The sequence below is a fragment of the Bubalus bubalis genome, chromosome 6, assembly GCF_019923935.1.
Source record: "Bubalus bubalis isolate 160015118507 breed Murrah chromosome 6, NDDB_SH_1, whole genome shotgun sequence".
Taxonomy (NCBI): domain Eukaryota; kingdom Metazoa; phylum Chordata; class Mammalia; order Artiodactyla; family Bovidae; genus Bubalus; species Bubalus bubalis.
Genome location: NC_059162.1, coordinates 84,053,170 through 84,065,667, shown reverse-complemented (window position 1 = coordinate 84,065,667; position 12,498 = coordinate 84,053,170). Strand labels below are relative to the sequence as shown.

Sequence of the window (12,498 nt, the reverse complement as noted above, 5' to 3'; positions counted from 1 at the left end):
ACTCTAACAAAGCCTTTTCAAGCTTCGTCTTTAGCCAAATCAGTATGCATGTGGGGAGCTTGAACTTAAGCAAAATTACTTTTCCACTGGAACCTGGATTTGTACTTTTGGGGTCTGGAGACTTTTGTTGATTTCATGTTGACTGAATAGGAATTACACTCGTTTGTTTCAGGGTGGGAAGTGCTCCCCACCACTGCATGGCTGCCCTTCTTTTATCAGCTATTCACAATAGCAGTTGTTAGGATTTTGAGGTCCTCTTTGGGCCTCAGAATATGGCTGCTTTCTCTTATCTTTGGATTTTTTGAATGTGTGAACTATTTCTGCCATCCATCATTTTAGCCTGCACACATTTCTGGGGGCCTTTCATGTGTCAGACACTGTCCTCAGCTCTTATTATTCTGAGAAGCCTCTTGCCATGTGTCGGCCAGGGGATCAGAGGAGGTGATTGTTTGTAACTTCTAAATGCCGTGCAACATTTCCCAGCCATGAGCCAGAGGGATGTGCCTCTCCCTTGCCAGGTCCCACGAAGGGGGACATCAAGCAGAAATAAAGACCTTTTCTGCCCTCCTTTTCCATTTTGTAAGTCCCAGTCAGCTTTTAGGTGTAAACTTAGTGTATTTTCAGTCACTGGCAGTGGTTCAGCCCTAGAAGGCTGAACAAGTGAAAATTCATCCTTTTAGTTCTGTGGTTATCAAATCCTTGGCTGGGCCAGGTACTCTTGGAAGGTACTGGACCTAAGACTAGAATAAGAAAGGAATTCTTTTCTCACGGAGTTCTGATTCTCATGCGAGATCACTGAAAAGTACCTTAGTGCAACATAATGTAAGTCACACTGTAAGAGAGAGAGGAAAAGTTTAATTCTGGGTTGGGCACAAGAAGATTTAACAGCATTCCATCTTTGCTTCCTGCCTGGAGAACAGAAAATACATGGAAGTGAAGTCTGTATTTTTGCCCAATCAGTTTTACCCTACTGACCTGTATTGGTCACTCTTCACCATCCCAAGAGAAGTATTCTCTTGAGGTTCCAAATTGAAGGAGAGCAGAATTGAGGGGAGGGGGCCTGGATCCGTGCATAAGTAGTAAATCCAGTACAAGATTTTGTTCCTGCACTGCACAAGCTTATGGAAGCTCAGGCTAGTGTGTTGGCATTAGGATTTATTTTATTCCTTTCCCAAGTGATTATATTGATAGTGAAATATCTTTGTCTGAGTACTCCAGCAGTATAGCTGTAAGCGCCATAAAAATGCATAGATAGATGACTACCAGTTCAATTAAGAGGTCTCAATCTAGCCTCCTATATGAAAACCCTGTCTATTTTAGGTTTAAATTTCTGCTCATAAATTTTTTAGAAACCGAAAGAAAATGCTTTTCAAGGTTAGGTTGAAGTCTAAGGTTCCTTAAACAAAAAACAAATCCCTGGATGGGGAGAAAAATTGATAACCCTGATGTACTTCCTCCCAATAGCATTTCCAACTCCAGCATTTAAACACATTTTAAATAATATTCTCTTCATTGTAATATACAAATCTTCTGGCTTTCAACCAGGAAACCAGAGAAAGTTGCTGCCATGGGGGACTCAGGTACAAGAAAGGCACCCAATTCTATGCAGGTGAATTTTTTTGTGGGCCTCTAATTATTTCAGGTGGTGGGAATCAAAAGGCCGTGTGATAATTGTCCCCAAAAGTAAGATGTGAAGTTACTTTGGCTTCTGACAGGTCTCTACGAACTATGCACAAGAGAAAATTGAATTAATTTTTTGCTTTCATAATAGTGTTTTAATGCAAATACTTAAGAAAGAGATCTTTCCTTTGTACCAATTATGTATGGGTAGAAATTATAATTCTGGTCACCTGGTTGGCCCCATACGTAACAGCGTCGCTGACCTTTTGTAATACCAAAGAAAGAGCCCATCCATCCTCAGCAAGAATTGCACCAGGACTGGGTAATTTTGTTCCTCGTTGGTTCAAAAAAGAAATGGCATTAAATGGCCCATGGTAGAAAATAATTAAGTTTTAAGATCATTTAACTTTTCTTGTAGATCTTTGGCTTTTCCTGTCAGTTACTAGGATGGTGTATTTTAGTATGCAGTCCTCTGGTGGAGAACAGTATCCCCAGCTTTTGAATAAAACTGGGAAATTAAATTCCGTTTTCAGTTTGGCTAGATGCCTCCTCCAGTGTTGGTAGCTGAGCTTTCACAAGAGTGCTGCGGCCCCTTTCAGACCAACTCTGAGCTGTTTCCCTGCCGCTCAGTCGGTTGCTGTTTGCTTGCTTCTTTTTCTGTGGCTTGGAATTTTAAACTTTCTTTGAACATATCTATTGCCATCTTTTGTTGCTATTCATGTTTTCTGTAATTATGCTATCTTTCTATAAATACAGGGTGACAAATGTAAAAGAAAATTTCAAAGAGCAAAGAAGTCTGCTTTTAGATTATTAAGACAGTTGTTTGGATCTTTCATTTTTTTTTTGCCTTAATATTGATAGATAAAATTCAGAAAAGTAATTGGTTATGGTATATTTAAATTAATTGAGATAAAAAATATTTTTCCTTTTGTTCACAAAGAAGTGATTGGTCATAAAGATATTAATACACCAAGAAAAAGAACATCGGCTAAGCTATCAGATAGAAAGTTAAGCTTACTAGTCTTATTCCAAAGAAAATGTTCTGTTTGGCAAAATTTTAGGTATCTATATTGGCACATCAAGAAGAATTTTAACTTTCCCTAAGACAAACTTAGATATTTTCTCTGATTTCAATTGTGGCTATTAATGGTTTAAAAATTTCCAGTACACAAATAATGAAGGTATGCCTTTCTCCTAAAACATGTTGAATTGCTTATAAGAATCTTTAATTTATAATTTTTAATTGCAAAGTTACAGAATACTCCCTTAGAAAAAGAGAAGGTAATCATGCCATATTTTAAAATCACTTGCTATAAATATAATTATTAATTGAGTTAAAATTTCAAATGTGATCTCATATAAATTTATATTCCAATTTCCAGTGCAGACTTTGTATTTAACTTTGTGGTTCATTCTGAAGAATTTCTCTAAAGTTTTTTGAGAAATACTGTAATACTTTTGGTTTGTGTCTTCATTGTGGCTATTGTTACATTATGATAAAAAGCTATCACTTTGCCAGACTTAAATAAAAATTCAGATTTTCACATTTGAACCTTTGAATCAATCTAGAATTTTTGCTCTATGCACCAGGTTAAGCGCATCTAAAAGTTTTTAAATAGACGTTTAAAAAAAAGTACTTTCCAATAATTAAAATCTTCATTTGCCTAAAAGCAGGGAGTCTTTCTTACAGTAATAAATTAGTACTTCTCCACCCAGGGTCACTCGTAGTACTACTTCTTTGCGCAGTGTCTCCAAGAAAGAGAATGCTAAAGCTATAACTCTATTGGTTAAATAGAAGTAATATTTTCAATTTAATCACATTTAAGTGTCATGACCTTTTGATCTTGCATTGAACTTCTTGCTAAAATGTGGTCAGATTTCAGATAGCCCGTTCTAACCCTGTGAAGTCAAGGTACAGTGCAGATCCAGGCTTTCCATAGATACAGAGATTTTTCTAGAAAATTTTTTGTTTGTTTTTCGATCATGTTATATACTGTTTCAAGTCTCAGAAGAATGCTTTACATAAAAAACTCTGTACTTGAAATAGTTTGCCTGACTTTTTTCTCCTTTCCCCAAGAAAATGTATCATAAGTATGCTTACTTCTACTTCTGTGAAAGTTTTTGATCTAACTTATTTATCTCATCTTAAAATTAAATGTTACTTTATTTTAAATTGTCTCATTTAGAAGTTAAATTGATTGGATTAAATTTTTAGTATAAAAATGGTTGTATTTTTATCAGTAAAATAAAAAATAAATGCAATTCAATAAAGGTGTGCAAGAACCTGTTTTTGCTCACAAGCCCTTTAGGATCTCCCAGATGCATCGGTACAAAAGGAAAAGAATACTTATAAAGTGGGGGGAGACGTATACCTTGTAGAAAGATGTCTTTGAGTGATCCTGTTATTTTAAGTAAAGGCGCTAGAGTATTAGGATTCTAGTATTTAATGGTGTTAGCCTGCATAGTCTGTTGCTGTAATACGGAGCTAAATATCAACAGAACTTGTTTCTGTTGTTTGGGTTGCTTTTATATACCAGCTTCAAAATATGTTTTGACACTTTATTATGTTCTGAATCAAGCTTCAGATGTGTGTAATGAAGGATGAAGTCTTTATCAGACTCTAGTGTATAAATAATGGAGAAGAGCAGTTTGGAAAGGGTCTCTGTGTAGGAGGATGGTTTCTGAAGAGTTTTAAGTTATGATCTGGTGCAAGCCAAGTGCTGCCGGAGGTGTAAACAGAACCGAGAGTCCTCTCTGAAGGCATGGGCTGCTGCGGCTGCCGCCCTTCTCCCCTTCTTTCTTCCTTTTTTGATCATCATGTCACCTCTGTAATGTTCTCACTCCTGGTTTACACGCTGAACCGTTTGAGAAAGTCTGCCACCTCTGATCCACTTTCTTTCACAGACCCTGTAATTTTTGGCCGTATTTTTATGTTTTTCAGATTCAAGTCAATCTGAAAGTCCCAGCCAGCCAAGTGATGCTGACATTAAGGACCAGCCAGAAAATGGTAAGTTTAGTTTGGGACTCTGGTTGCTGCTCTGAGAGTCCATGGTAGCCAGCAGCCAACCAAGTAGGAGGATTTCAAGGTCTGCCCGAGTGGGTGGCCCACACAGTAGGAACAGTTTTTGAGAACTTAAGGAATTTTCTGGGTCACTCTAACAGCCCCATACCCTTCCCCTCAGCCACAAACTCGATATCAGGGTACTCTTAAGAACCTTCGTTCCCAAGAAAGTTGGTTACTGTTTGAGGTAGGGTTGATTTACCTGATCAGTGTCATTTACAGCATAAGTGAGGAGCCAATGCCTTTTTATTTCAGTTCCTTTTAATGTGGCAAGTGACCCATGATCTTCTTCACGATGATTTAAGTTTATTGACTAACAAGTATTTTTGAGGCCTTTTGGAAGATTTTTGCTTCTGCTAAATAATTACTGTAAGAAAATGATGTCTTCCTTTGAAAGATTTTCACTTTAAGTTGTCTAAAACAGTAAGGGTACATGACAGTATAAAATGTGTCAATTGCATAAATGTATAAGCTGTGTATTGCAGGAACTTGATTAACCTAGAATACACACTTTATATATGAACATAATAGTATCCATTAAAATACTAAGTGAGTAGTATATGTGCTCCAAGGACGAAAACAGTTATCATAGGTTAGAATTTGAGTAAAACCATCGGTTTCAGTAAAAACTGAGGAGTGAACTAGTGGTACTCATCACAGGCTAAACACTGTATTTACAACTTTCATGGATATAATCTCATAAAATTCCATAGTGCTGTTCCTTGATGGAAGAGCTGAAGCCTCTAATGGTACCTTGACCATGAAGGACCATCGAAGGGAATATGGCACCATGGCTAAAAGCTCAGGCGGTGGTGTCAGACCTATGTTTAAATTCTATCTCTGTTCTTTCTTTCCTTTGTAATTTTGAATAGGTTATTTACCCTCACAGAGTGCTGATTTATTTCTTCTTTGAAGTGGTACAGTAGTAATATTACTGACATGTTGAAGAATTAAATAAGATAATATATATAACATGCTCACAATAGTATCTTTCATAAGACTTTACACTAAATAAAAGTTGGCTGTTGTTCAGTATTCCTTGTATTATTTTTCTAGTTAGTATAATCCAACCATACTTTGTTTTTCACTTACTTAAAATGACCTCATTCCTCCTGACTGTCTTATTTTTGTTGTTCTATTTTTCTGTTTTGATCTCCACCCGTTCTTTTGGAATAGATAAGTAAACTGAATTATGTCAGTGTTGTGGGGTGGAGGATTGATTTTATCACTTTGAATAGCCTATCACTGATTTCTCAGGATTTGTTCATTTCCCAAGCCTCAGAAATTCTCTACAATGTTGCTGGGCTCCCATATTAAATATGCACTGTCTTGCTATTCCTCTCCTCATCCTGGTATTTTGGTGGTATTTTACGTATCAAAGTTGTCTTTTCACAGCAGGCATTAAAAAAGAGAGAGAGAAAGAGACCTCTGAAGGCTTGTTTTTAGTGTCATAAACAGCTACATCTTATTTTTTGTTGACATTTTAAAGAGTGATATTTATAGACTAGTTTCACTCTTTATTTCCCGCTTGACTTATAGGTGATGGCTTATATGTCTCTTTTTTACATATAATATATTTATGTATAATCAGCTTGAAGTTGTGTCCAGAGGTATTCGTTTTATTTTCACTGTTGAGAACTGGTGGGCTGCTGGGGTGTGTGGCGCTCGTGTTTGGGTCTTGCTGCCCCTCTTGCAGGCCTGCGGTTCATCTGTCTTCATAAAATGGCCGGCAAGCTGTTCACATGCAAATATAAATTGAGAGCATGAGAGGCCTGGCATGCCTTTCTGGAGCTGCTGTAATACCGATATTGTGCATTTCCCATTCCAAAAAGCAACCAGGATTGAGCCTGAATTTTTCGGCTAAAGACAAGGAGAGACTGGCCAAGTTCATTGTTAACCGCAGATCACTTGGTGCCACCTCAAGGGTTCACAATGCCGTTTGGGAAGGATCATGTGAGTTCAAAGAAAGAAAGTGTTAATATCCAGGAGAGAAAATAATAAATTCCTATGTTTCAAATTTCTATTTATTTCAGAGAAAGAGATGTTGCTTCATCTTAGACAGTTCCAACTAGAGTTCAGACTAGAGGAACACCAGCCTCTTCAGTTTCCTCTTTCTGCCTTTTGTCAATCTCAGATAAAGTTATTTGAGGAAAAAATTATTTTTTTTCCTCTTTTTTAAATGTATAATCCCTGAAGGAAAATAAATGAAGATTTCTGGACTAGGTATTTACATGCATTAGGTGACTTTCTGGGGCTGCTTTGATCAAGTCTTCTTTCATTTCATTACCCCAGATTATGGAAGATGAGTTCCTGAAAGGTTTTTGTTTGTTTGTTTGTTTCATTTTTAAGAAGAGAACACTCATAAATGTATCAACAAAACTCTTAAAGGACTTTTGAAATCTTGGTGGATGAAGAAGTGACAGACTCTGATCTTCAAATAAAGTGGGAACTCATTATTCCTTCTTTATGTATATATTCGAGAGGAAATAGTATTCTTTTTATCCTAGCTCTTGAAGAGAAAGGTAATGGGAAACGAATGGTATTTTCCTAGTAAACCATGGAGAATGAATAGACAAATGGTAACATGCTGTTTCATCCAAAACCATAAACTAGGCCGTGTAACTTCACCTAAAGTGGATGCAGCTGTTTCTTCCCTGCCCAACTAGTCTCTTTATTTCTACAGAATTTTTGCTTTCTTTTCTTGTACTCCCTTAAGACTCAACTGTAAAAGAAAACAAATCTTTGTCCAATTAGAGTATTACATGGGAATTTTGAAGGAATTATCTGAAACCCAGAGATAAAATGTCAGAATCACTGAAACTCAACACTGGTATAATGTAATGATTGAGAACTCCACCTCTAGAGTCAAACAGGCCTGAGTTCAAATGAAACGAAGGCTGGGGGACTTTGAGTAAGGTGTCGCCCCAATCTCAGTCTTCTTATCAGTAAAATAGGAACACTAAAAGATCCTAGCTCCTGAGTAACAAAATGAGGATATGCCTGTGAAACAGCATAATGTGGGTTCATAGTAAGCATTCAAAGATAACTATCAGGACTCTCCAGCTAAAGCTTGGATCTGTAATGAGATACACATATTCAAAAGGAAACAAGCTGGGAGACTCGGAGTAGAAAGAGAAAGAGTGTCAGCAATAAACCAAGACTCTATAGAGATATCTTCTGTAGATACCTACCCTGTTCTGAAATGTCAGGTTTTAGTCTCTTAAATCTGTCCATAATCCCTATAGTGGCCTATCTATTTTGTTGTTTAGTTCTATTCTTCATATTCTGTTTCCCTCTCAGGAGTTGAGAACTACAGAAGTGATGCAGAATTGCTAGGGCCTTCAGAATGAATGCCCAAGAAGGTTATTTTAGAAAGAAGGGACTTCACTTAGATGTCTTTAATTTGGGCTGAATTTTTCCTTGGCACAAACCACATAGAATCTCTCTTATTAAAAACTATAAGCTGTTGATGGGCGGAATTCATGACCAGTTGCAGATGCTTTGAACATGACACATACCTAGTATTTATTAAAATTAATAGGTAGACAAATAAACTGTCATTGTCCCCAAATGGTTTTTGAGTATTTGCTTGTTATTGATTTACCAAGGGGGAAAAAAAACAAACCCTGGAGAAGTTGAAAATCTAATTTGAGAATGGGGGAAACTTCTGCAGTGGTACATAGTTTTTGAGTATTTGCTCACTGTTGATTTACCAAGAGGTTTTTAAGAAAAAATAAAAACCCTGAAGAAGTTGAAATGTAATTTGGTTGTGGGGGAAAGTTGTATAGATGTACATGTATGACAAATAGACATACATACACAGATATGACTAATAGTGCTGGGAAGCCAAAGCTCGGGGCTCTTCTAATGGACAGAGTAGATCAAGTTGTAACTCCACCCTCACCCCACCCTAATGAGCAGGTGTGATCAAAGATATGAAATACCATCCTGTTCGTTTATAGTTGATGACCATAAAGAATGGAATCCGACCAAGTTTTCAACCTAACTGTTATCATTCATTTAATCCTTTTGCATGTTACAGAAATCCCCTTTCTGGTTTTTCAAGAGCTCCTGAAGGTTTAAAGCCTTATCTGTTAGACTGTGACTTAGAAGATCTACTCATACCACCTTTGTGAATTCCCAGGAGGTACTTTGGCTACTGTTAAAAAGAGTATCTGTGGCACAGAATACTTGCAGTGCTTCCTCGGTATTTACAGGGCCTGTGAACAGTCCTCCAAAGCTTGCGTTCTGTGTGGCAACAGGTCATGCATTGATGAGGGAGAGGCTCATGTGATAGCCCTCCTACTTAATTCCAGGCACACTTCTGTGGGGCCACACTGAGGCAGTGACTGAGGGAAGAGCATCGTCCAGCGCTGGCACTCTGAAAGCACACCCCCAGCGGGGACTCCCTGTGCACGCACCCTTAACTAAAACCAGAGAAGACCACGTACAGTTCCTGTGCCAGAAGAAGAAAAGCTGTGTCACATGTATTTGATTGGAGTTTGTTTTTCCTATTTACTATCTCTCATCACTTGTACAAACTGCTAAAATAATAATAATCTCATTTTAGTGGTTTTAAAAATGTGATATTTATAGCAGGAAATTAGAGCTGGTACTTAGATAATTTTCTTTAGGTTTAATCATGTTGGCTGTTCCTCATCTACCTGGTAGTTGCGTGTGTGTTGGTGGCATCAACTCTCAGGTGGGCCACTTGCCATCAGTGGAAAGCCATTAATCATGATGTTTGCCCCAGATTTTGAAAATTTCCAGTTCTATCTGCCAGTTCAAAAATCACCCTGGAGTATTGGTTGGATCTTGTGTTCATGTTCAGCATCTTTGTTTATATCCTTCACATCTTGTATCACCAAACTAGGTATTGTTGCTAAGTGTTGCTAGATGAACAGGGAATTTCAACTGTTAGTATTTCATTGGTGGGCTTCCCTGGTGGCTCAGACGGTAAAGCATCTGTCTGCAATGCAGGGGACCCGCGTTCGATCCCTGGGTCGAGAAGATCCCCTGGAGAAGGAAATGGAACCCCACTCCAGTATTCTTACCTGGAAAATCCCATGGACGGTGGAGCCTGGTAGGCTACCGTCCATGGAGTCCCAAAGAATCGAACACCACTGAGCGACTTCACTTTCACTTTCATTAGTAACTCATTTCTGTATTTTGAGTATTTCAGTACTTATGAAATAACTTCCAAGGGTATTGACTTCCTGACTTAAGATTTGTATGCAGGATTAACTCTGTAACTTGGTGGTGAGCTAAGAAATATAAATTTATATTTCTCTTTTGGACAAACATTCTTTTATCTGATAATATTTTCATTACAAAGTTCAGGCCTTCTGCTTTAACTTTTTTCTCATTACTTCCTCAAATATATGGGAGATATATTGCAGTATGATATATAATATTAGTACATAGTTGGAAGGTAAAATAAAATTCATAATTCTAAATGCTAAGATTTGTTTCTTGCTACTGAATGGACTGCTGTTTCAGGAACTATTTTGATTATTGGTCATTTTAGTTGTGTCATTTTAGGAATTTTGAAGGCAGTGCACAGCTGAACAGTTAACATTTTATTGGGAAAGCAGGAGCACTCTAGCACCATTGACTTGTAAATAAAGCTTGTCAATATTTCATAATTTGCATGACTTTCTTTTACAATTACCTAGCAACAGTTATTCTCAGCAGTGTTCTTTCCAAAAACCCTGCAGGGACAGACACAGTAGAGTGACCACCAAAATAGCAGCAATAACAGTAATGATCAATATTCTAAATATTGTAAAGGTCCCAACTCAGGGAAACATTAAAACCTAAATGCCTTCTGGTTTCCAGATCTGTGTAATTAAATTCTGACTGATGAATTTTCAGCAACGAGATGGAGCTAGTCCATCTTGTTTTAGAGACTGGGGAACTAGAATTTGGTTTAATCTAAAATGTCAGTCTGAGGCCAGGTGAATTGTGCTTTCTTAAATATTGTTAGCAAATGTGATCCATCATGGTTTGCAGGGGCTCTTTAGAAATGCCTCCAAACAAAGTAAATTCTTGAATCTTGCATTTAGAAAGATGAGGTACCAGGTGAGACTGGAGGCTTCCCCCACAGGCTTAACACAGTATGAGTACTCCAAGCTTTATTTACCACAGGATCCAGGGTAGTAAAAGAGCCTTTTCAACTGAAGAGAGGAGGAGGAAATTTGTCATTTTAAAAAAGTCGTTTACTTCTCACATTAGGGGTATTTTATTGTCTACATATACAGGTTAACTAGGTGAACAGACTTCAAGTGGTTGGCTAGTAGCCAAAATAAGGAATGGATTAGACTCCTATTCCCCTGATTTCCAAATTCTGAAAAGGACTGGCTGGGTGGTCTCTTCCAGACACAACCCTCCCTACCCCCACCCGCAACCCTGTCCCCCCAACCAGTCCCTCAGGCATAAACTGTATAGAGGAGAGAATACATAAAGGGGTGTCTTTCTGTTCCTCAAATTTGTTCTGTGTCTATAACTCGTGGTCTAGGAGAAACAACTGTTTGGATGTAACAGAATAGAAACATCAAATAGAAAAGTGATTTTAAGTGTTTGTTTATAATTTATATGGGATTGTGTACATATATCCATAGATCTCGATTCTCAAAACAGGAAGCAATGCTGTTCATATTTGAATTGGGCTCAGAAAAGAAATCAAATGAGGGGCCGCCATCAAATCACAGTGACGTGGAGAAGCTGTGGAGGATGGTGCACCTGGTGGTCAGCGGCGGTGCCATCTGCACTGCTCTCTGCTCCTTGGGTTTTTCCCTGGACAGGCCCTGATAGAACCTGTGGCAGATTTTCTCAGAAGGACCTGCAGTGCACTCCTAGTGGTCGCTTCATGTACCTCTGTCTGTCATTGAAAAGTCCACGTGGTGAATTATCAGGGAGGCGAGTTTGGGTCAGGAATAGTGTATAAGCTCTCTTTGCCACACATAACAGGGTCTGATTTGACACTTGAGGGTGAATTTGTTGATTTAAATCCTGTATATCATTTTGGGGAAAGAATTATCCATTTGTGGATCATATTAGTAAACTGAATGCAATATAAATAATTTATTTGGGGATTTGGAGCCGCTAATCCAGATTGATTAGTTGTCTGCTAGAAAAATTCATGTGGCCACAAGGACTTTTGGCACCTTTTCCCTCTCCAGCTTCCTCATTCTTTTTCTCTTCTTCAGGTTTCACTCAGCTCCAGGCAACTCTGTTCCCTTGGCATTGCCTAGTTAAGGAAATCTACTAGGATAGTGCAAATTGCAAATCGAGGTGGGGGGAGGGGTAGTATTTACAGCAGATTACTCTGCCACTTCTCAGTTGTTAAGTTCTATACTTCGTTGATTTTAACCCAAGGAGAACAGGGGAGTCTCATATGCCTTATCCACAGGCATCATATGGCGAATATCCAAAGAGAGAAGTATAAAGGATGTGGTGGTGAATCCTAGCAAAACAGGAATAGATTTCCAACAATCTCTCCATGAAGGAAAGTCAGTGTTTTCTTAGATCTCTGTAGGTATTTTGCAACCAGAGAGCTTCTCAGCAAGCTGAATTTGTAAACTCAAGAGATGAACAAATAGAAGCCAAATCACAGCTTCTGAATAGGTGGGATTAGCAAAGGAGAGCTGCCATTATAAGCCTGACACCGAGCATCTGCTAAGGAGAAATCAGTTGTCCAAGCCACTTAAAGACCTGCACCTCAATTTTCTTATAAGTCATCTGCTTGCTCAGTCCCTCAGTCATGTCCAACTCTTTGCCACCCCATGGAATGCTGCCAATCAGGCTCCTCTGTCCAT

General features: G+C 38.2%; 1 protein-coding gene across 5 annotated transcripts in view; it reads left to right on the top strand.

Annotated features, from left to right (window-relative positions):
• Nucleotides 1-12,498, top strand: part of NFIA (nuclear factor I A) — a 405,480-nt gene that overhangs the window by 202,814 nt on the left and 190,168 nt on the right. For 4 of the 5 annotated variants that reach the window (XM_025289454.3, XM_025289453.3, XM_006055921.4 and 1 more), the window contains exon 3: nucleotides 4,562-4,627. In XM_025289454.3, the coding sequence (XP_025145239.1) occupies nucleotides 4,562-4,627 (66 nt within the window). Of the gene's footprint in view, nucleotides 1-4,561; nucleotides 4,628-8,997; nucleotides 10,321-12,498 lie in introns of those variants that run through there. The other variant, XM_044944906.1, reaches the window with a different exon arrangement.